The sequence below is a fragment of the Calliopsis andreniformis genome, chromosome 8, assembly GCF_051401765.1.
Source record: "Calliopsis andreniformis isolate RMS-2024a chromosome 8, iyCalAndr_principal, whole genome shotgun sequence".
NCBI classification, from domain to species: domain Eukaryota; kingdom Metazoa; phylum Arthropoda; class Insecta; order Hymenoptera; family Andrenidae; genus Calliopsis; species Calliopsis andreniformis.
Window position 1 is genome coordinate 2,408,505 of NC_135069.1, and position 22,733 is coordinate 2,431,237.

A 22,733-nucleotide genomic window follows, 5' to 3' on the forward strand; every position below is an offset into this window, starting at 1 on the left:
ACTCATTAATTTATGTAACATAAGAACTATTACTACTTCTATATTATTCTATATAAAATTAAATGTCATTTTCTTAACATTTAGACCTTAAATGTATTATACACAATTGATTGACACAATTTATTATGTTAATTGTACAATGCCACTTTATCACAGTTACAATAAATATATAAATAATGTGCGCAACAATTAAATAAAAATAAGTCAAATTTTAAATGAGATCTGCACTTTTATATTCTGATATGTTATTATTAAGTTTAATATCATGAGCAATAGCTTATTAATATCAAGTATAATATCATCATAAAAAAACATGAATGAGCAGTAAAGTATACATTAATAGTAAAAGGTACATTTAATATAAAGTATACGTTCTGACTCACATACCACTATACCTGATGGTTTGGCTCCATTATTTAGAGTATTTTATTATCCTTTGTACAGTGCAAGGTATCATCTTCCATACAAAGTAAGTTTAATAATCTAGTCTACATTGTAAAATCTAAGTTTTGCAACAAAATAATCGAGTCACAAGTTTCAACATCCCATGGTTATACTGATTTCCAGCTTCAAGAAGGCGCCGTTCATTTGATGTTGTACCAAGGTATATTAACCAAAGGTGGTATATTAAATAAAAAAGCACCACTAGACCAACTAATAAGCTGTAGAGTGCTGAGATGAAGCAGAGGGCAATGCTGGAACAATATGTACATTATTATATATTGATTGGGCATTTGAAGCAAACAGTTGCATGACACATTATCTATTCAACTTTTATATTGCCAGAAAGCAAATAAGAGATATTACAGTATTTATGACGTTAACATAAGTCTCAACAATTATCAGTATCTTGTGATTATTGAAGTTTGTATTATAGATCCTCAGTATATTTCCAGTTTAGTTTTCAGTGTCTTAATAACAAGAAGTGTCATGTTTCTCTCAAGTACAATTTTATATCTTTGATTATCAATCATTCTACATTTTCCACTAAGAATATATCACCCAAATGGTACCTACTCTAACTGATGATATACACCACTGCAATCATCTGGTAAAAGAACATTGCCAATCAGTATAAATGGATGGCAAACACTAGTCATTGTTAAATAAGACCCATAGATAAATGCTATGGATGAAAAGAATAAACATCCCAGATACCAAATTAAGTTACTTGAACCTATGCAACAATCCAACCTAAAATGCAAAATATACACCTGAAATATTCTGCCATTCAAAAGACCGTTCTTTAGGTAAATCAAAACTATACCATTTACAATGGTATTCCCTATTAAGGATACATGTCTGACACATTCGACAGTGATGTGCTTTTGGTGGTGCTCTTCTTCTACAAGTTATACAAAGTTCTCCACTCCCTTCACCAAGTTCTAAGCCTTGAGTGAACGTAGTCTCCTGAGTAGCAGAATCTGCGTTCAGTTTAGTTTTGTAGCCACACAATATACCCCCCACGACACAAATTATAAACCTTAGGTTCTCTTCTGGCAAGATCTCTAACAGTGGTACAACACTTATTTCAAAGATAAGCATCAGCATAACGACGCTCGTTATCGTCCACATTAAAAAAAATTTCGTACGCAATAAAAACCTGAGAAAATTGTGATGCAGATAATATACCAACAGCGGCGTCGCGACGAATATAATGACAGTACATAACACTGTTTGTGCGGCGATCACCGCTAACGTTGGGACCGCAAAAATCGGTATCATCGCATCGACTGAAATTTGCTTGGCACCAGCCCTCCAACCGCAAGGATTCCTCAGTCTCTCCCAGACGGTCATCCTTCACCAATATCTCTTATCGACGGGATGTATTTACACCTTCATGGAGAACCAAAACCTCAACACCAAGGTTTGGAGAGGTTAGAAACGTTTCAACAAACGTTATCACGTAAAATTTCAATACAACGATTCTCGAAAATATCGCGCCTTAGGACAGGTGGCAGCACTATTTAAATTAGTTAAATATTATTCAACAATTATCAACTTTTCGATCTTATATATTCAGAAAAATGTTTTCCTTCGGCAACGAGCCATACTTCCGATAAAAATCAATACTCCTCTTTCGACTGAAATTTCCTCGATACAATTCCAATAAACGACTGAGATTACTTCTTTTGGATATCAATTCCGACAACAAAAGAGATATAGTCCCACTTTCGTACCGTTCTTGTGTATTTTGTGTTTTTATTGTAGAACAAAAAACGCTTCATCGAGGGACGTTTCTGACAATACTTTAAAAGTGGCGCAAAATCGCGAGGAGGGCGAGAATAACAGTGCTCGTTTCCAGCGTCCAATCGCGACTACCGTATGTGCATCTAGTACGAAAGAACAATAGTGTTGATGTTGGTTACTTTATTAGCCGATATTCTTTGTGGCGAAACGTAAAATTATTAGCGTACCAAGTTCTGATCAGACGACAGTGTCCAGATAATGGATATTCCACGTGTACATGGTCGTTCATAATTCTGTGAAAGATATTGCCATCTTGTCGTACGTGCCCGTCCTTCTACCGTGTGACATTCGACGTAATGTGGTCGCGCATGAAATCATAAACGCAATACGAGTGGCGGGAATTGTGACGTGGTTGAAACTACGGCCAACTTTACTGGACGAAAAGACTTTTTTGCAGAAGAAAAAAAGAAGCTCGTCGATCTTAATCATCAAGCTCGTAACAAGGGGATCGAAGGTCAATCCTTATCTAAGTTTTCTGTTTGTTGGGCGATATGTAGCATTCTTGTTTAAATTATAAAAAATGACGTGATTTTGCGAGGGAAAATTTAACACGTTAAATGCTGCGACAGAATTTCTATTTCTTGGAAAAACTTCAAAAATTATTTAAGGAATAAGAATTATGTTAAATTGTTCATAATTAAATGTTTTGTATTCTTTTATCATATTTCAATTTCAGATCTGATGGTCCAGGCGATACACACACGTGTTAAAAAATTGGCGGTAAAAACGAGGGCTTTCAAAAACAAACATCACGTTGAATAGAATTGATTACTATTGAATTGAGAAACCTAAATTGCTACTGCATCACTATAGGCATGTAAATAAAAATATTTACATTACTGCAAATAATCAGGTTTGATAATCATTGGCAAATCTGATCCATCGATTCTTGTTCATAGAACGATCCCTCGTTGGTCGATCACTTTAAAGAGGAGCACGACACAAATACCAGCTTCTTGTTTTTTATCTGACGCGTTAAATATCACGTTACAGTCTACTTCTTTCTTTCATTGACACGACGCGAGACAAATATCGATTGGTTTTTTACAAAGTAGGAGAAGACGCGGATGTACACCATTATCGCGCACTGTCGTGGCGAGGCTAATTAAAGAACGGTGGGGCAGAACACCATTAAGATAATCACGCAGCACAATAATGAACGGACTATACGAGTCAAAGATTGATCGACAATTATGCTTGTACGGCTGCTTCTCACTGAAACTGAATGTTTCCAATTGTTTGCACGTGTTCATGTGGTTATCGATGTTTGCTAGACTTTCGTGGAGGCTACAGGCTGCGCTACGTGGGGAAGAAGTGTGGTACAAATAACCGATAACTAATACTGCTTTATGGTGGAAACTTATTGTCGTTCGCGCTAGAGTTTTCCATATACAGGGTGTCCAAAAATATGTAAAATAGTTCAGCAGTACTCTTATTAAAAAAAAAAAAAAATGTATGATAGTTGAATCAAATATTAATTAAATACCCTCTCATTTTTTCATCGATTTTCTATTAACCAGAGATTATACTCTGTATTTTCAATTTCTTCTCCATCAAAGGGAACCAATATGATGAATCACACTATTCATATTAAAGCACCTTGTATGCAATACACGCAAGAATTTTCATTAAGATAGTAGCGTAAGTTTCATAACGTTTTGCTGTTTCTTCTTATTATGAAATCCTGCGAAATCGGTATTATTATTCAATAGTTGAAGCGTTATTTACATTTCTTACATTTCATAGGGAGATAATGGTATAATGTAGCGTGTCAACGAGGTCACCGTTTATAAGCACTGGGTTACGTGAAGATCTACGCGATCATAATGGCATACCTGCGCACCCCTGACCTGGGGTAGGTCCTAGTCATTAAACTGGACAGGGGCTCCATTGTTCTGCTCGCCGACCGTGTCTACCTTTGACAGGATTCTTGTACCCTTGAGTCGGTAGGGGTTGGTGACACCGCTGCGTGAATCATAAGTTTTCGTCGAAGAAAGAAGCCGATTGGAGGCCTGTTTGACCTACGGGAGGCTCGTCTCTCTAGCCTCCCCCTTCCTTGCGTACCGTGTCGTGTGGTGGACAGTTTGTACGCGGATCCCGATGTGGAGAGCCATCGAGATTGGTCGGCAGCCTCGTAGTCGCGAGTTGTCTTTGCACGTACACTCGAACGAAATTTGATTCGCCCAAAGAGCAGTTGCAATCATTCCATTAGACCAGATCAGACTCGTCGGGTGAAGCGTGGTGATCCAGAGTCGAGGCAATTCCACGTTGATTATTCCTCTACAGTATCGTTAGTTCAGGAAAGTTGCAAAGATCAGAGGATCAATGACCACCCGCGTTCGTCGTAGTAAAAAGTCGTAATAGAAGGAGCTCGTAAATCACTATAGCTCGGCTGCAACGATAGCTGATCGAGGAGGTCGTGATCTCCGGTGGTAGTGATTTCTCGGTGATGGTCGAACGTGTATCGCAGGCGTGTTTCTCTCTAAACGTTCCATGGAACCGAAGACACATTAGAAGTGTATACACAAAGACATCGAGAGTGATCCATTTTTCCTGTGCGTCGATCGATAAGTTGTTACTGTGTTCGAGAAACAGAGATCTCGAGTATCGTTTCGGGAATCTTGGTCGAGGTAGAAGAAAGAATCGTCGCATGCTCGAAGAGCGAGCGATAAGGAGGCAGCGTCGTGCGGCATGAGAGCAAGACGGTTGATAACAAGTAGCTAGCCGATGCTGGTAGACCCGGGTCTTCTGGCACTGTTGTGCTAGCCACTGTCGACGAATTGTGTCACCACGTTCGAGTGGTGTTGCCAGCCGCGATGCTAGCGGCGACAATCGCGTTCAGGAGCCTATGAAGCCAGGGTTACTGCTCTCTCCCCTGGGCCGTGTTCTTCGTGGGTCGAGAAGCTTTCAGGCTTCCCGCGGAAGGCTGGAAACTGGTCTTGCCGTGGACTTGTGGGGATGTTATGTAAGCTGTAGTTGATCGACATAAACGCGCACACAGAGATCGCGGTGTACCATAGATCGTTGCACGTATGCGATGAGGAGACTTAAGCGACGAGACACGACGTGTTACGAAGTTGACTAGGTCCGCGTAGATCTGTTCGAAGAAGTCACTCAGTGAGCGAAATCGCGAGACGTTAGACGCTGGCGATCTATACGAATGCGCATTGAAACGCGGTGCCCGCTTCGATCAAACATCGTATAAGGTCGTCTCGATCTTTCAGGTGATCGGGTTACGTGCAATAACAGTGGTCCTCGAAAACCACCCGAGGACACTCTCTACCCATGGTTCAGCTTCGACGAGCTGCTGAGCTATGAGGAAGACACGAGGCTGAAGACCGAGGACAGGGAGGAAGACGACGAGAAGGAATACGAGGAACGTCTAGGAATGTCTTCGGCTTCGACCAACAAGCTGCAGATTTTGTGGGACCATTTCATTCACGCAGAGCCTCAGAGTTACGAGGTACCGTGGCTCGTAGCTTTTGGAATTCAATTTTGCACGGTGGAATCTATTGAAACTCGATTTAGCATAATTTCAATAGAAAAGTTAACTCGATTTGAAGAAAGAACGAAGAAGATCCTTTCTAGTTAGGTCATGCTTCGCTGATGTAGCTTTTACCTTGACGTATATCCTTTCTCTTCGCAGTTTTATTAGAATCGGCTAATTAAAGAGTCGCGGAGAACGATCATTTTTACACAAACGCATTCCTGATTAGCATGTCTCTTGTCGTGTCCTACTATGCAAGATTTCGTAATCACCGTCAGTCATTTCCTCACGGTTAAACACCGCTTTAGAATTGCGGATGACTTACAAGTTGCGCATAGCTTGTCTGTCGATACTCTGCCGCAAATAGCGAAACAACGCGTGATCCCACTGTCTCGTGTAACGTAAACACTATCGATTTCTTTGCGTGTAGTTAATAAAGAAATAGAGAAGCACAACTGTAGCGTTATCTCGAATCAATGTAACATCTTTTACAACGATTATGTCACTCGTTCGTAATACTCCCGCTTTTATAAATCGTTATCTCCGCGTGGTAGCGTACCCCCTCGACGATTGACGAAAATTGTCATCCGTCAAAATTGACACGAAGTTTCCACAATCTACGATCGACAAGATGTTTGTGGTACTTTCCATTGTGAATCACGTATTTGCGCGTCGAACAAACACGATACGAAGCGCGACAATGCACGAGATTCTATTCGTCGTTCTTTGAAAGGGTTAAAAAAAGAAAGCAAGATTTTGAGTACGTACAAATCCTAAATGACGCGTTTCGCGTCCGACGATTGCGAATTTTGTCTAGACGATTTCCTTATCGCATGTCCAGCGATAGGTGTACAGTCTATAATGATCGTCGCGAATTTCGAAAACGGCAGAAAGGAATATCTTTGTTCTTCTTTTTCATTATCAAGTTTAGTACTTTATATCTACTAATTCCTCGTCGTGTCCGCGTATCTCTGTTGTAACGAGTTGTTTTTCTTGTTACGGTATCAAATCTTCAGTTCACCGAGATGTTAAAAAAGGACCACTGAATTTATTTATATAGTTGTTTATACTATACTAATTAGCGATTTGTTGTCGATTATCAGGCCGCGAATTGAACTTTCAGTGATCCCTAATTTGATTTCTTAATTACTAGATTCATTGAACCATCGTGGACGTTCTTTTATTTCAGAAATCATCCTGGCTGGACGTATTCCTCGCAGAGCTTCTCGCCGAAGTGAAAGAAGGTCGAGATGTGAAAGATGCCCTATCGTTTTGGTAAGATTACGCCACTCGATCGAGTCTAGATAAGATCGGATCTAGATTATTTGCCTCATCAAAATATTCCACACGAAACGCAACATTTCGTGACACGTTTCGTTTACACGACTAGAAATATTACGCTCCAGAAAGTAGAAAAAGGATCAACGATACTCGCTTCTATGTCGTCACGATGATCAGAGACCGCAGCTATGAAAATATGATCTCTTATTTGCGGTTTTCGTCCTGACCCGATTTTTATATTTCGCGATTAACGTCACTTCTTTGCATCATCGTCACTTTCCACCGTTCTCACTTATTAATCTAATCCTGACAAAAAATCACTGGATCACTCTTATACACACCTTGCTTCAAACTCCCATTAAATCACACTCAAACTTGTATTGAAGATATCGCTTCACCTACTGGAAATAAGATCGCATACCAACGCGAGCGACGGAACAATAGCCCTATCAGAGCGATAAAGCACCGATAAGAGTAGCCTGTGTGATGGATAAGATAGAAATATAAAAGCAGTAATGATATGGAAATACCCATTCCAGTTCTGTCGGCGGTGGAGTCTCTACCCTCATAGCGTGCGAGCTGCTGTCGGATGTCCACGGGCTCTGCGCGAAGACGAACAACGGTGACGAGCTTATCGGCTTGAGGAAGTACCTTACGCAAGATCGTGGCTGGCGTTGTCTGGCCGCCCTCCAGCTACTCGGAGTACGCGGCCTCTCTTGTGGACGAGAGCTAGTCGCTTTGCTTGTCGCATTGTACCCAGTAGCCCTTCCAGAAGAGGAAAACAAGGAGAAGTCGACGATCTACGAAGGATCCGCGCGTTCGTCCACGGTCGAATCCGCGCGCAATCCCTATGTAAAATTTCACAGCAACGACGACACCGTCGACACGGTAGATATCGTGCCGCATGCGAAGCGTAAACTGAGCAAAACTGGTCGAAACGGCGTTTCCTACGAGGGCAATGTGTCGTCACGCAGAAGAACGAACCGTCGATTTAGTGTCGGCGCCAAGGTGCCGGTCCACCATAAGCAAAGATCGTTCAGTATGCTCGAAACGCGCCGTGACACGCCGGAAACCGCCAGCAGCGAGTCCGAACTGCTGACAGACGGCATTGATCGGGCACGATCTCTCACGCTCAAGATCCGTCTGAACCCTATGGACTTCGAGTACTTCACCTCCGTCGTCAGGAGCGACGAGGAGCAGAAATGGCAAGCGGCGCTTTATGAGCTGCCTCCAAGGCCTGCAAAGAAGATGCCGCAGGATTATATAGATCCGAGGATCAAGGATGTTTTGGATGCTAGGATCAGTAACTTCGAGACCAGCTTGCTGATCATCCAGCTACTTCAGGGACTCAGAGACTACGATACCCCAGCTGAACAGACTCCAGCTGTGCAGGTGTTGAAGTTCGCTTTGGATACGCTGTGGTCGCTGCAGTTTGGTATAGATTGTGCTGGGTTGAATAATATCGAGTGCGCCACGCTGAAGGCTGCAGCCTCGAGGCTTATGTTGATGGCTTTGGAGCGTGCTTTAAGAGCGAATGAACCGACCACGGCTGTCATTCACAATGGATTACTGCCAATGGCTGTGAGATTACTCAAGGATGCCTGCAGCAAGCCACTGAACGTGTTTTCGCCGGAGGAAGGCTCGCTGCTGCAGGAGTTCATCTTCGCCACTGCGTATGGGATTGTTACGTTTTTGTATTGCTTGCTACATCAACAGGGTGCCGCTGTGGATAAACTGTGCGACTTCCTGGAACTGTTTCTACTGTTCATCGAGAGCCAGGATGGCGAGCTTGTCGGCAGAACTATTTTCGCGATTGTTGACCTACCGAGCGTTGATCCACCCAGGTCGCTCATTCGCGCCAGAAAGGTCATTGATATGATAGGTGCGCTTATGAATGTGCTCAAGTCAGTGCGACGCGATATTTCGCAGAAAACACAGAACAACCGAGGGAAGCGCAAACAGAGTGTCGACAACGTCCACGTTTATCATCACTCGAACGTTTTGGGATCGCCTTACTCTCAGCCAGTCGATGCCAATGTGACGAAACGACCATGCAGCATTTCTTCATTGTTCATGATCCTCACGAATCTCCTGAAGGAGTCTCATCGGCTTACCAGCGAGCTGCAGGTCAGATTGATCAAAGTTTCCACGATGGCGGGTACTTGTTGCTGCTTCCCACCTAGAGTGCTAGTGTCCAGCGTCGTTACCCTCTTGAAAAGACATAATCCACTGACTTACGTCCCTGCCGTGGCCCTCTTGGAGAGAACTCTCTTCAAGGAACTCGGTGCTTACTCGGAATCAGACTTGTGCGAAATCTGTGACAGTCCCACTAGTATTTCTTGGGACTTTCTTGAACTCTATGCTGACCTGTTGACCCCTGATGAGTCGAAACTGTGCTACTGCATCATGGCTCATTTGCTGAAAGTGTGTCCAAGTTCCAGGTTTCATGTCAGGCGGGAGCTGCTTCAGAAAGTCTTCTATCCTACCTTCTTGAAGGCTAAAAACTGGTACAGATCGGATAGTGGAAGCGTGACAGCAAAGTTCCTTATTCAGTCTTGCCTCTCCGCGATAACCTGCTTGATCATGAATGCACAGTTATGCGAGGTATTCACGGAAATGAATGGACTAGAGGAAGCATTGGTCTTGCTTTCGAATACAGCATTTACGAGGAGTGTCTACGCTCTTCTTGAAGTTACTGTTATCATCGAGATTTTGAGGACGAATGTAGTGGAATCTGATCCTGAAAGTATAGAGAAACCTGCACTGAAATCTCTACTTGAGTCTTTGGAAAGAGAAACCACAAAGTTATTAGATACTTTGGAAGAAGAGAGGACACTCGAGAAGAGCAAAGAAAAAGTCACTGAAACTTGCAATGTGGAAACCTGTGGTCAAAATGTTGAAGAGACAGCAAGCACCGACACGGAGAACGATAACAGAGCCGAGGTTTGGACAGACACGTTTTCGTATTATCCAAAAGTATTGTACAGTTCTGAAGTCATAGCGACGTCTTCAGAAGTCGATGACGATAAAGATGCAAGCAGGAGAATAGATATGCATCGAGCAAGCGCTGCATGGAGAGCTGCAGCAGGGGTGGTCCTATGCAGTCCGAAATTTCGCACGCAATTAGCATCTCACGTCGTCTCAGAAAAATCATTAGAGCTTTTTAAGACACTTGCAACTCGTATCTCCACGGACAGTATTACTGGTATGTAAAACACAGAGGCGACACATTGTATCATATACAAAAATATCTGGATTTACATTTATATGCTTGTCCTCGTTTCAGATACCAACAAATCAGCGCATAGACTCTTCGAGGCTTTACTCACGTGCTACCTGACGTCCCCGTTGTGTAAGTATTTTTATATAACGAAAGTGAATCACAATTATTTAGAGTACACGTTTCTGTCCTACGTGTGTCTGGATCGCGCGCAGCTGTGGATTATCATCCTAATAAGCTGCGCCGATTCGTTTGCCGCGAAAACAGTTCACAGAACGTTCGTTACTGGTAAACATCTCACGTATCTACAGTTAGTGGGAAAGTCGTTAGTTTCGTAGAATTGCAATAAGAAAATTCATTGCATTACTTTAATAATAAAATGACGTGCGGCGTAGGTGATTGCAACGTAGTCATGGAGCTGGGAAGAACGCTAATGGATGCAGGCATCAAACTGGGACGAGGACTGGCAGTGATCGTGGAAACTCTGTTAAAAGTCTCCATGCTGAAACCGGCACAAGAAGAAACAGTACCCCAGTATACCCGTCCAAGAGTAAGTATTTCTACCAGAAATTTTAATTAGACGTCTTCAATTAATATCATCATTATTCTTTACTACAGTTACCGACAATGACGTTAGACGCAATGCCAGACTGTGGTGCAGATGATAGCAGCACAGGTGAATACGTAACTGCAGACGATGGCTATGAAGCTGACGTCGAAGTACAAGGAAGAAGTCCCCATAATAACACCATGAAGAGGAGCAATTCTCTGGGACCTGTGGTCGAGCCTAGAAGCCATGCTAATGCAAATCCAGCCCTATGTTCTTTGGCAGTGGATTTGTTAATTCATTTTAGTGAACAGTAAGTAATTAGTGATTGCACACTGTGGTAACATGCAAGGGATTTTGTAAATGATTTTTTTACTGTAGGGGTTTGGACACTGAAAGAGGGACCATCATAACTGCAGGTTTAAGAAAAGTTGCAATCACGTGTAGGGAAAGTGCATCGAGCTGTGCCGCTTTGGCAGGGTCAGGGGTCATTGCAAAGTTGTTGAATGGTTTCAGGGATATCTTCGCTAGCAGGGATACTCAGTATCAAGGTACTTTGAGTGTGATTAGAATTTTTACGCATTTTAATTCACTCTTTGCTAACTAATTGTGAAAAAATGTTTCAGACTTGCAGCACGCAGTTCTGGAAGTCTTTACCTTACTAGCAACACAGTCAATTTCACCCTCGGAATTAGTTATGTATTTGTCTCTGTTTAAAGTTGACGCACCTCCACTTCTATCACTACTGGAACCACTGTTCCATCTGGTTTTAGCAGCGCGCCCTCAGCCTAATTTTATCTTGACATTTCCCGTGCATTCTGAAGCAAAAGTATTGCCAAAAAGTCATCCAGAAAAGAACAAAAATTTAGAAAAGGTCGAAAATCTTGTGAACAACTTTAGAAAAAGGCATCTTGCAATGGGAATATGCAGTCCTTGGTCTGTCCATGCAGCCTGCTTGCCAGTTGGTCCTGAGTTGGCCTGGCCAGTTTGGCTGCATGGGTGTTCCGTTTCTATGTGGCTGAGGGTTGAAAGGGGATCATCTGTTAGCAGCAAAGGGACTATTATGACCACGTCACCATTACTCGATTCGGATAACGATAGCTTATCAGACTGGGGCGTTCTGTCAGACAATTGGAGTCGCGAAGGTTGGTAGAATAATATTTATCGCGAATTAATGTGTCCAAAAATGAGAAACTCGTGAAGCAATTAATAATGTGTAATATAGCAATAAGTGTGTTGTTTTCCATTTAATGCATGCTCCTTCAATTATCATTGGAAGACCAATCAGTGTCTGATATATTCTCGGGTAAATCAGTTGTGGCAGGCTCAACATCTCCACCTACTCCAACATCGATCATTCACTTGATGTCCATTGGATTCGAATCTTTAGTGTTAGAAACATGGTTGGATCTTAGGTCAGGTAATTAAACTCCTCATTCATGTATTTTTAATAATCATTCATTATTGTATGAAGTTACAAATACGTAACATTTTTTTGCTCTTAGATAAGTTAATCCTACGATTAACGCGGCCTGATGACAAGACCAATCGAACGATCTCTGAGACATCGATAGCCGGGATGCTTCCTTCTGGTCGATGGCATCACCTGGCCTTGAATTTTAAGGACACTGTTTTAAATAAACGTAGCGCCGTGGTGGAGGTCGTTCTCTGGGTGGATGGCTGGAGAGAAATTAATGCAACATTGCCATTCGATGGTTTGCTGGTGAGAAAACCTGGTACCACATGCGTTCTGCTAGGACAAATTGGAACAAGCAGTATTGGTGCTTGGTATCTGGGAAACGTAATGGTATTCAGGTATGCGTATTTACTACGTGATATTAAATCATCAAGTAATTACCATCTTGTGCGCACTTATCTCTAAGGATTAATTTACAGGTGTCCAGTATTTACAAAGGAGAGAGCATTGTACTTGGCCAGCCTTGGGCCTAATTACACTAATCTTGCTGAATGCATTTTAAACACAGAGAAGCCAGATTTCGCGCCATTAATTGCATCTGGGGCATTGGACGGTATTCGGGAAGTAAGATTTGGTGAGCATCAGAAAACTAGCGATTCCTACTTTTATCTTTGAATATTTAATTACCTGAATATTTAATCTAGAGGGAGGAAAATTTGATACGAATCGGCGGAAGTCATATGGTGGAACTTACTTAAGACATGCGGTCGAGACCAAAGTATGCGACACTAAAATCGATTGGGACACTGTGATGGATGCAACCCACTCGCATCTAGGAGAATTACAAGACAATCTGCTTCTCAGTTACGAGGCACAGAATCCTAACATCGTGCACCTCTATCCTCAAGCTATTGCGAATTCTGCTGGTAAGATTGGTAAATTTTGCATGCAAATTGATCCTACTATTCTAGTAATTCGCGTATAAATGTTATATACTTATTTTAGCTGTGATAAGAAATCTATTTCCGGGTCAACCAGGTTTTAGGGTTCTCTCAGCGCCAGAGCACAGAGTTTCACAGCAACCACCTTTGTCTGTCTCTCCAATCTCAACTGTTCGATTAGAATGCCAACAGTACAGAGGATTGGTACCTGCTGCCATTTTAGTGGGTGGTGTGCCCATATTTCTCTATCTCTTCGCGAGAGTAAGCAAGACCTCACAAGAATATCAATTATTTGAAACTATTATGAGCGTGAGATTGCCATTAATCGACCTTATTTCGTGCAGGTTGTTGAATTAAATTCAACCGAGGAAGAGCAAGCATTAGCTCTGTCAATAGTTCTTCATTTAATACGAAATGATTCTGAACTATTGAATCAATATCGATCAGAAGGTGGAACATCGTTAATCTTGCGCGTTTTAGAATCACCGCGATGTCACGCAGGTAGACATATTCTGAAAGCAATGTTAGACGCAGCTTGTGATAGTTCGATCCTAATAAAAGATATCGGAAGCGGTAATCATTCGATTTCACAAAATTGCGAAGCTGTTATCACGGATTCTGAACTGATCAAAGGTGTGCTGGCCGCGTGGAGAACGTGGGCTAAATATGACACGTTAAACTTGCTATTGCAAGCACTGTTATTACTGCTTAGAGACCAACATTCGCAGCGCGAATTCAACGCGTCTCAATTGAACAGAGTAGGAATCGTTGACACGATTTTAACAATATGCAAGGTAAGTCTGTATGAAACAAGACTTGATAATCAGATGATTTGAATTGCCCAATACAAGTATCTATTTTGTTACTGTAGGAACACTTCCTGTACGAAGAATTGGGCGCTGTCCTTGATTACGCAACAGGAACAGCGGTGGTGGAATTGATAAGAGCTCTCATGGGAGCTCCTCCAGAATTTGCACACCTAGTTGCAATTACTGATTACCTAGTTCTCGTTCATCAAGCGTCAGAAACATACATCACTCATTCTACGCATAATATATATTTTTTATTACCCTCCCTTGGAGAGAAAAAACCAGTGAAACTTAATTCAATGATAACTACAAGTTCTTCAGAGGAATCTATAGAAATCTTGGAGAACAGCAAATTAAGCAAAGCTTTAATGAATGCACAGGTTGGTATCTATGTACACTTTTACTGTAAAGTGCAATTCGAATGAAATTTACAATTAAATCTAATCATTCTTGTTTTTATAGATACAAAAAAATAAATTATCAAAAAGGAAAGAGCGTCGAAATGGTCCCCCTCAAGATACCAGTGCTGGAGAAGATTCAGGGATCGCTGCTAGCGATGGATCTAATCCTCTGAGCAATGTAAGTTGGAAATAAAATCCTAGTCGATTTATCAACCTTACATTAAAACTTTCTATTTCAGGATAAACAGTCTACGTGGACCGACGAAAGAAGGGCCTGCCAAGGGCTGGTTTGTGAAGGTCTTCTACTACTGCTACGAGATGCAGTCAGAGTTTTACCCGACAGTCAAGTGGGTCCAGTACTCAAGCACGTCCTGAGAGCTGAACTGTTACTTGTATTGGCTAATAATCCCGACGCCAGAGTTCGTACAGCGTTAATCAAGGTATTATAAAACTTGCAGAAGAATATAAGATTCTACTAGAATTGATTTACTATAAAAATAACTGTCTCACAGGTGGTGCAAACGTATCTGCAACGCGCCAGCGATGAAGAGGTCAACAAATTTATAAAACAAAAATATTTCATGCACCTGGGGAATCAAATTGCCTTATATCCTGGCAGTGAACCACTTGTAGTCGCCCTGGCAAACTTAGCTTTGAGAGGACCAACCCTAGCAGCGATGCCTCCATTAATGGCTACGATTGCGAAAGCTTCAGCTGCTGAACCGAATGTGGCTAGACCAATAGTGTCATTCATTACCGACATAATCGCAAAGGTAAGTTAAATCAAGGTCATTAAACAAGGACAACAAAGTAAACAAATTTTCATTGCAGAACTCTAATGCTCTAAGGATGCTGCTAGAACAAGGGCTGATTGAATCGCTAGTTCAAGCATTAGTTGGGGCAGCTCATAAGGGTGGCTCTACATCCCTTTATCGAGACATTCATGTGCTCCTTGTCGCCATTGCTACGAAACTTTTGGAGCAGCCTGGAAACCATCAGATGCAGTCTGTTCTAGACTTGCATCTGATACTGAATCATATGGAACTAAAAGAAAAGTCCCATTGTATTAAGAACAGGACTTGCGTGTCAGTAGTGAGAGACGCACAGGTTGCGCTCTTTGACGGAGAGCTCGATGTGCTCACAGCAAAAGTTTCGAATCAATCTGGTTTCCGGCTGCGTAGCACAGCATCCTACCTCGCTTCAGCATCTCACATAACTTCAGGTAACGATACCTCAAAAACTACTTTGAACAAAATGAGAACATTATCATCATGATCCTGCATATTTCAGTTTTCATGACATCCAGCGATCAAAGTGATCACGGATCCCGATCATCCAGTTTCACCAGTCTGCATGCGCCAACTGTTGCTACGATGCGCGAACCAGGCAAGGGAGAACTGCTCGATCGATTTCGCATCATCTTAACGCGGGCTGTTGAATTCATAACAGCAGCTGACGAGTCACCGTCTGGGAACGAGCTACAACTGACCAAAAGACTCTTTTCAATTCTGTTACATGGCTTTTGTAATCCAGTAGAGAAGAAGAATCACTGGAGCAGCGGGTGGTCGACTAGGCACCCTCTGAGAAAATACACAGCCAAGATAATGGTATGGTTGCTTGGGCCTCACCAAAGTAACAACACAAGGATCTTTGCAGTCAGATCGCTCATGGAAGAGCCGAAAACCCGTGAAATCTTGTCTTCTCTCTTAGAAGTCCATCCCCAAATAGAGCAAAAGTTCACAGTCTTTTTCTGGGATCTCTTGCAAAGGCGTGACGAAATGCCCAGCGCTGATGCTAGAATATGCTTAGAATTGAGGGAGGCTCTGAGCATATGGGACTTAGCGAAGGGTATAGAACAAGCCAGTCCTGGCATATGGAACGAAGAATTGGCCTTATTGAGACGCGAACTAATGAGAGACCGCGACATATGGATCGATAATAATCTTCCAGCTATTCAAAGGATCGGCAACAGATTCGACGTGCTCACTAAACAGCTTACAGAGAGTGCAATGACCATAACGCGTATGGTCGTAGAAGAACAGAACCAAGAACGTAAAGTATTAATGGAAAGACTGAAACATTCGAGGGCGATGGAGGCTCAAGCAGTCGCTAAGTGGAGAGATCTAGCCAGACGTTTGACACATGAGAAAGCTCCTTGGCATTTTCCCAAAAGTTATCCACAGAGTTGGGAATTGGATCCAACAGAAGGGCCTGCTAGAGTTAGAATACGATTGCAACGATGTCACCTAAATATCAGTAAAAGATTTTTCATGCCTGAATATCAGGGCAAATTAGAGGCAGCAGAGATCGAGGCACCATTGTCTTATCTATTTATTTCTGATAGACAAGATGCAAATGCTACGGCATTGATCGAACGACTGCACACTAGTGAAAGGATACGCAAAATGTCTCAAGCTAAAGTGGTTACTCCTAGAGCTGAACTAGCTGGTGAGGTTCTTATTGGAGAAACCTGTCTCTATTTTGTGCCTGATAATCCTGATATGCCGTTGCATACAGATATAGCTCTAGGTGGCTTAGATTTGGCTATGGTGGGTGGTACAGCTTGGCGTCTCGAAGATATTCGAGAACTGCATAGAAGAAGGTACCAGCTCCAAGAAAGAGCCATTGAAATATTCTTAATTACGGGGCGAACTTATCTGTTGGCATTCAACTCCTCCAAGGAAAGAGACGAGTTTGTAACAGAGCTATCTGCTTGCAATTTGCCAAGGAGAATACCTGGAGATGATTTAAGCGAAGCTATCACATTGTGGCGAAGCGGGGCTTTAACTAATTGGGAATACATAACTTGTTTAAATAAATTAGCTGGTCGTTCATACAATGATCTGATGCAGTACCCAGTGTTCCCGTTTGTTCTAGCGGATTACACTAGCGAAAAAATTGACTTGAACAACCCTAAAATTTATAGGTAAGTGTTGAATAAAGTATCTATAAAAAGTCTCAATAAAAAGATATCTAATCGTGCCTAATTTTATTTAGGAATTTCAAACGTCCTATGGCTGTGCAGGATAAAAAGAATGAGCAACATTATATAAACAATTACAACGTGAGTAATTTAATTTTCTTGTTTGTTTATTTGTACTAATTTTTAATACTTTTTTAGTATTTAAAACAAGCTCTGTCGGAAGGATTAAATCTGATTGCATTGAACCAAGAACCATTCCACTACGGATCACATTACAGTAATTCTGGAACGGTTTTACATTTTTTGGTACGATTACCACCCTTCACTAGTATGTTCCTGTGCTATCAAGGTATCTAAAAAATTCTATTTTTTCTGGGTCTATAAAAATTTGATTTTAATGAAGACTGTGTTTCTATTATTCAAGATGACAATTTTGATATCCCTGACCGAACTTTTCATGCGCTGGCTACTACATGGCGATTGACAAGTTGTGATTCCACAACAGATGTAAAAGAATTAATTCCTGAATTTTTCTATTTGCCTGAATTTTTACTAAATTCCGAAGGTAATGGATCCCAAAGTATTTTAAAATTTAGAAAATGATCAGAATCAATATTCACACGAAACGTTCTTCTAAATAGGATTTAATTTTGGTGTCCGACAAAATGGTAATCGAGTGGGAGACGTTGAACTACCCAAATGGTGCGGTGGCGATGCACGACTTTTTATTCTAGCTCATAGAGCAGCATTAGAAGCTGATTTAGTAAGAGAAGTTTTACCCTATTGGATCGACTTGGTTTTTGGATTTAGGCAAACAGGAAAACCTGCTGTGGAAGCCATAAATGTTTTCCATCCAGCGGTATGTTGAACATCACATTCTCATGATTATGTTCCAAAGTTTGATATCTCATTCATATGTTTATCTTTCTAGACTTACTATGGGTTTAATGTAGAACAAATAGCGGACCCCTTGGAACGTCAAGCATGGGAAACTATGGTACGAACTTATGGACAAACACCTGCACAACTATTTAGAGCTGCTCACCCATTGCCAATCCAAAACCTTGGGAATACAGTGGTGCATACTTCATTGCCACAAGTTATCGAAGGCGTGGATGGTAATTTATAATTTCTAATGATTTACATCTCATAAATCGGGAATATTAAACTGTATCTTTTTTCTCTGATTATAGGAATAAAATGGGGAAATTATGTGGGTGCACCAGGAAACGAGCCAGTCTTGTGTTGGAAACACAAACACAGAGCACCACTAACATGTTTAGTTCCTCTAATGACTGGAGACGTCTTTGGATTGCCTAATTACACGACTCTTCTACTTGGCTACACGAAAGAGAAGGGTATATATCACTAATTCCAAGTACTGATATCTTAGCCCTATTTACAATTGCAAAAATATATTGTGTAACATTTTCAGGTGCAAGTATGTTAAGTGGAACATCTGTATTAGGAGCTGCTTTAGTATCGTGGAGCGGTACAGATGGAATTGCAAGACTGAAATCTAAAAAAGAACAACCACCTAGACCTCTAATCAAATCGTCAGGTCTCGACCCAGTAAGTGAATGAATTTATATTATGACACATCTTTGAATGAATGTGTGTAATATAATTTTGTCTACAGATCACTGTGTTAGGATCAGCGCCAGATTGTGGGCAACTCTGGATAGGCCACTTATCTGGCAGAGTTGCAGTTTATACATACACCGTTGTGCCAAGCAAAATCGACTTTAGTTCAGCACCAGCATCTGTACTTTTAGCTCATTGGAGTAGAGTGACGACAATTTCCCTTTCACGTGCATTTAGTATAGCTGTAACGGGCGATGCAAGTGGTGTTATCGTTATTTGGGATCTGAACAGGTAATTATGTTTCTAAGCAGATCCATAAACGTCTATGTACATTGACTTTCACATCAAAATGATTTATTATGTTTCTGTTACAGTTTAACGTACATAAGGTCCATATCCTGTGATCAGAATTATCCTATTCGTTCGTTAGCGATTAGCGAAACTCTCGGAGATATTGCTGTTAATTATGAAACTACGAAAACAGTCGAGAATGCATCTTCGAGCCAATCTGAACTGAAAGTATTTACAATAAACGCGAGAGCAGTTGGATCTGTTTTGTCTAGAAGGAAGATAACAGCCCTTTGCTATAGCAACGCACCTGAAGGAGTCTCTGTCAATGTAATCGCGACGGGATTGGATAACGGAGTCATAAGATTATGGAGTAGCTGGGATTTGAGACTAGTTAGAGAAATAGTAAATGGTACGAAAGGATGTGGAGCAGTAATTGCACTTGCATGGGCTTTGGATCAGCATCATTTTTATGCAGTAACCGAAGATTTTACTGTTCTCATATGGGAAGGATCAAAACGGTTGAGCAACGGAACACCGAAATTCGTTAACTTAACGTCGCTCTAATGTAAATAAGAGGGAGGAAAATGCCTTTTCAACTGTATATTTTATTTTAAATATCATTAATCATTCGTTCTCATTTTATCGCTTTTTATAAAGGACACTTATGAGTTTACATTTTTATATTTCAATCGAAACTTTAAAAATATTCTATTTGCATTTATTAAACAAAAACCGAGCAACGTGTTAAAGTATTATTTTATTGCAAATTTTGTTGTGTGTTACGTTTTTCTAGCAATATATCAATATGCATATTTTTATACTTTGTTGTATTAAAATGCACCTACATAGGAAGTACACATTTTATTACTAATATATTTATGAATATAGTAATAGTATATTGAAGATACGCTTACATTAAACTATTACTCTCATAAATTTTTTATAGTCAGAACTTTGTATTGTGTACATAAGTACATTCAGTAATATAACCCATGAAAGAAATCATAATCCATAAACAAACAAAAAATGTTTGACTTACCTCAAATAACATTCAAGCAATCTTCAATGATCTCAAACAAGGGGTAATACTTTCCTGTTCTTTTTGCAATCTGTTCTGGTGTATCTCCACTTGAATTTAGTAATCGAGGATTTGTGTCTGGATGAAGGAGAAGGAGTTGCAAAGTAGGAGAATTGTGAGAGCTTGCAGATACTAAATGCAAAGGTGTCTGATCTCCCTTGCTTCTGGCATTTATGTCTGCACCATTTGCTATCAAAATTGCTGCACATTCAACATTGTTCCAGCAGCATGCAGAATGCAGTGGTTGCCATTCATCCATAGTCTTGGCATCTATTTTGGCACCTACTTGTAGTAAATACTGAAAACAAAACATTCATCTGATTACTATCACTCAATCAACAACAGATTATGTCAAAAAAAGTGATATATTTACCTCTACAACTTCTACATGGTTTCCATAGCATGCCCTGTGTAATGCAGTATATCCATCCTTGTCTGTGCATCCTAACAAGTGTTTGTCTTTCATAAACAACATTTTGACTTTCTCAAGATCGCCATTCTCAGCAGCGGTGAGCATTTCTTTTGCATCAGGCTCTATAAAGAAAAACAAACGTATCCATTTATTAAAATCTTGGCAACATACTGTTTACAATCTATTTCTAACCTTTTGCATTACGGTCTGCTTCAACTCCATCATCGTCGTCCTCCCAAGCACTAACTTGCATTCGCTCGTTCCGTGGCGTGCTCATTATCTTATCACGAATAGCTTCTAAATCTGTTAACTGATCATCTTCTTCGGATGATGACATTTTTTTTCAGTGAAAAATTTGGCTAACTTCTCGTAAACGTTAAACTATCGTGTCTGTTTCTCTATCGCGTGGTATTTGAATCCATCTACTGGACTTCGAGGACACTTTATCTCGCGGCAGAAATTAAATTCAATCACTTCTGTTTAGATATGAAAATCATTTCTTGTTTTCGATTGTTTTGAAACGTCGCCATACAATTTACTTAAACGATACCCTGTCGCGCGGGCAAAAGCATGGAATGCATGAAACTATTGGAAAGTCTAGATATCCTCGGTTACGCTGGCATCTGCCTGGGGACAGAAAATTCGCAGCTGCTGCAGAATTCTCTATTAATATTGCAGCAGGAGAATCACTTTCGAAGGTGTTATTATTGGGGCAAAATCTATGGAGTTCGAAACGATTATCATATCGCGTACGGTTTTGAAAAAGACTGCATGGACGGGCAGGTTTATTATTACAGGTAAGAGGATTCACGTCAGGGGTTCTCAACTCTTCCTTGCATCCGTGCCCTGTGAATTGTGAACCCCTGTTCTACAGTGCAATAATTTCTAAAGAAAAATGTAATTTATCACATAATTAGTATGGATGGAATGAATTGGTTGCTACTACCGAAGGCTAATAAATGTGCCCGCTTCTTGACGCCCCTAGCAATTAATAAATTCGAAGGCGATCCCTCGTTAGTCACTAATGTTTACAACGTCAATCCCCCTTTCCCGCCAAATGAAGACCCAAAGAAGTACTACGACGTAAGATAGAATTATAAAAATGGTTTTGATACCTGTTTAAGTTCGAAAAGATTATTCAGAGTGATATTTTTCGCTTGTCAGGGCCCCATTCCGAAAGAACTAAAAGAAGAAGACAGGCTCGCAGCTACGATAGAGTTAATTAGAGAAGACGCCGTGGTAATTCCACGCGGCGCTTGGTTCAAATGTCCTGATGGTGACGTCATTGAAAATTTGAGCTTTGAAGGGCTCGGTGTCGCGGATGCTTCTTACTTGAAATCGTACTTGCATGGTCGTTCACCTCAACAAAAGTGGAATTCTAATTTACTTACTAGACCCGATTATAATTACGCGTTGGATTTTTTGGATACTATCGACTTGGATGTGCCTCAAGGTATCTATTGAAATTAGTCAGATTTTAGGTTCTCTGAAAGACCGATTTTCACGATCCTGTGGTATCGTTTTTGTTCACAGGCTGCTGGGACCTGCAGTTTCTACATGGAAAACGATTGGCGATTTTGCACAGCTTGTACTGGCCTGGTATGACATTTTATCATAAATTAAATACTCCCCATCAAGGGTTTCTCTACTTTGGTCATGGAAAAAAGAACATAGACGTAGTCTTTATGGTGTAGTCAGAAATAAAAGTTTGCAGAACATATACGTGCGTGCATTTATCTCGCAGAAGCATCAGATGAAATCTCATCTGTCTCGTGTTTCGATAATCTATAATCCCCACGACGTATGAAGCCATTCGTTTCAGCTTACTCGATTCTTTTTTGTTTTCTATGACAACCAAACATTTGCCTCGCCACAAAATTTCTCATTTTCCGCTCAAATCTCGTGGTATATCTAAACCATACATTCTATAAGTTTACAAGTAACAACAGTACTAGACATGGCTTGAGTCGAGAGGATAATTATTATTAAAAATTTCAAGCATCTCGAATCGTGACGTGTAAGTCATCGTAAGGTTATGAGTGTCCCTATGCTTTCGTTCCTATAACCTTTAACACTCCACGCCTTGCGACAT

At 40.9% G+C, this 22,733-nt stretch overlaps 4 protein-coding genes and 1 long non-coding RNA gene across 9 annotated transcripts; 3 read left to right on the top strand and 2 right to left on the bottom strand.

Annotated features, from left to right (window-relative positions):
• Positions 1-110: 110 nt before the first annotated feature.
• Positions 111-4,156, bottom strand: Gabpi (zinc finger DHHC-type palmitoyltransferase GABPI). Of its 4 annotated transcripts, XM_076383120.1 has the most exons (5): positions 2,418-2,532; positions 2,055-2,333; positions 1,268-1,963; positions 1,018-1,194; positions 111-695 (listed from the first exon to the last, which is right to left on the bottom strand). In XM_076383120.1, exons 3-5 carry the CDS (start codon positions 1,795-1,797, stop codon positions 503-505), a joined length of 900 nt encoding a protein of 299 aa, XP_076239235.1. In that variant the 5' UTR covers positions 1,798-1,963; positions 2,055-2,333; positions 2,418-2,532; the 3' UTR covers positions 111-502. The 4 variants fall into 4 exon arrangements, with proteins under 4 accessions (XP_076239235.1, XP_076239236.1, XP_076239233.1 ...); XM_076383121.1 differs by lacking the exons at positions 2,055-2,333; positions 2,418-2,532 and adding an exon at positions 4,086-4,156 and having other exon boundaries at positions 1,268-1,855; XM_076383118.1 differs by having other exon boundaries at positions 1,268-2,333.
• Positions 2,366-3,062, top strand: LOC143182234 (uncharacterized). The gene is made up of 2 exons (XR_013002409.1): positions 2,366-2,704; positions 2,927-3,062. It is a non-coding gene; the product is annotated as an uncharacterized LOC143182234 (long non-coding RNA).
• A 1,052-nt stretch (positions 4,157-5,208) lies between the features above and the next one.
• Mv (lysosomal-trafficking regulator mauve) lies at positions 5,209-19,715 on the top strand. The gene is made up of 30 exons (XM_076383110.1): positions 5,209-5,215; positions 5,475-5,713; positions 6,927-7,012; positions 7,558-10,223; positions 10,305-10,370; positions 10,634-10,788; positions 10,857-11,098; positions 11,167-11,336; positions 11,412-11,930; positions 12,065-12,205; positions 12,291-12,600; positions 12,682-12,836; positions 12,907-13,128; positions 13,208-13,404; positions 13,488-13,937; positions 14,015-14,332; positions 14,415-14,531; positions 14,593-14,793; positions 14,866-15,126; positions 15,185-15,575; positions 15,644-17,279; positions 17,351-17,417; positions 17,475-17,625; positions 17,701-17,841; positions 17,918-18,135; positions 18,208-18,394; positions 18,470-18,634; positions 18,712-18,848; positions 18,916-19,151; positions 19,235-19,715. The coding sequence occupies exons 1-30, from the start codon at positions 5,209-5,211 to the stop codon at positions 19,713-19,715; spliced, it is 10,332 nt and encodes a 3,443-aa protein (XP_076239225.1).
• Positions 19,189-21,804, bottom strand: LOC143182231 (ankyrin repeat domain-containing protein 49). 2 transcript variants are annotated; one of them, XM_076383125.1, is made up of 5 exons: positions 21,757-21,804; positions 20,834-21,268; positions 20,603-20,763; positions 20,191-20,527; positions 19,189-19,992 (listed from the first exon to the last, which is right to left on the bottom strand). In XM_076383125.1, exons 2-4 carry the CDS (start codon positions 20,976-20,978, stop codon positions 20,192-20,194), a joined length of 642 nt encoding a protein of 213 aa, XP_076239240.1. In that variant the 5' UTR covers positions 20,979-21,268; positions 21,757-21,804; the 3' UTR covers positions 19,189-19,992; position 20,191. The 2 variants fall into 2 exon arrangements, with proteins under 2 accessions (XP_076239240.1, XP_076239239.1); XM_076383124.1 differs by lacking the exon at positions 21,757-21,804 and having other exon boundaries at positions 20,834-21,388.
• Rsph9 (Radial spoke head protein 9) lies at positions 21,212-22,355 on the top strand. The gene is made up of 4 exons (XM_076383127.1): positions 21,212-21,438; positions 21,559-21,724; positions 21,806-22,094; positions 22,175-22,355. The coding sequence occupies exons 1-4, from the start codon at positions 21,212-21,214 to the stop codon at positions 22,333-22,335; spliced, it is 843 nt and encodes a 280-aa protein (XP_076239242.1). The 3' UTR covers positions 22,336-22,355.
• Positions 22,356-22,733: the final 378 nt, after the last annotated feature.

Bases quoted from the DNA above. Each gene is read 5' to 3' on its own strand.
- Gabpi (XM_076383121.1), bottom strand. From the start codon at position 1,797: ATGACCGTCTGGGAGAGACTGAGGAATCCTTGCGGTTGGAGGGCTGGT. The intron at 1,195-1,267 runs GTATAGTTTTGA...TTTGCATTTTAG, and splicing joins AGGGAATACCATTGTAAATG to GTTGGATTGTTGCATAGGTT. The intron at 696-1,017 runs GTAGGTACCATT...ATATTGTTCCAG, and splicing joins GGTGTATATCATCAGTTAGA to CATTGCCCTCTGCTTCATCT.
- Mv (XM_076383110.1), top strand. The intron at 17,626-17,700 runs GTATCTAAAAAA...CTATTATTCAAG, and splicing joins TATGTTCCTGTGCTATCAAG to ATGACAATTTTGATATCCCT. The intron at 18,395-18,469 runs GTAATTTATAAT...CTCTGATTATAG, and splicing joins AGTTATCGAAGGCGTGGATG to GAATAAAATGGGGAAATTAT.
- LOC143182231 (XM_076383125.1), bottom strand. From the start codon at position 20,978: ATGTCATCATCCGAAGAAGATGATCAGTTAACAGATTTAGAAGCTATT. The intron at 20,764-20,833 runs GTTAGAAATAGA...TTTTCTTTATAG, and splicing joins AGCAGACCGTAATGCAAAAG to AGCCTGATGCAAAAGAAATG. The intron at 20,528-20,602 runs GTAAATATATCA...TTTTGTTTTCAG, and splicing joins ACCATGTAGAAGTTGTAGAG to TATTTACTACAAGTAGGTGC.
- Rsph9 (XM_076383127.1), top strand. From the start codon at position 21,212: ATGGAATGCATGAAACTATTGGAAAGTCTAGATATCCTCGGTTACGCT. The intron at 21,439-21,558 runs GTAAGAGGATTC...TCACATAATTAG, and splicing joins GGGCAGGTTTATTATTACAG to TATGGATGGAATGAATTGGT. The intron at 21,725-21,805 runs GTAAGATAGAAT...TTCGCTTGTCAG, and splicing joins ACCCAAAGAAGTACTACGAC to GGCCCCATTCCGAAAGAACT.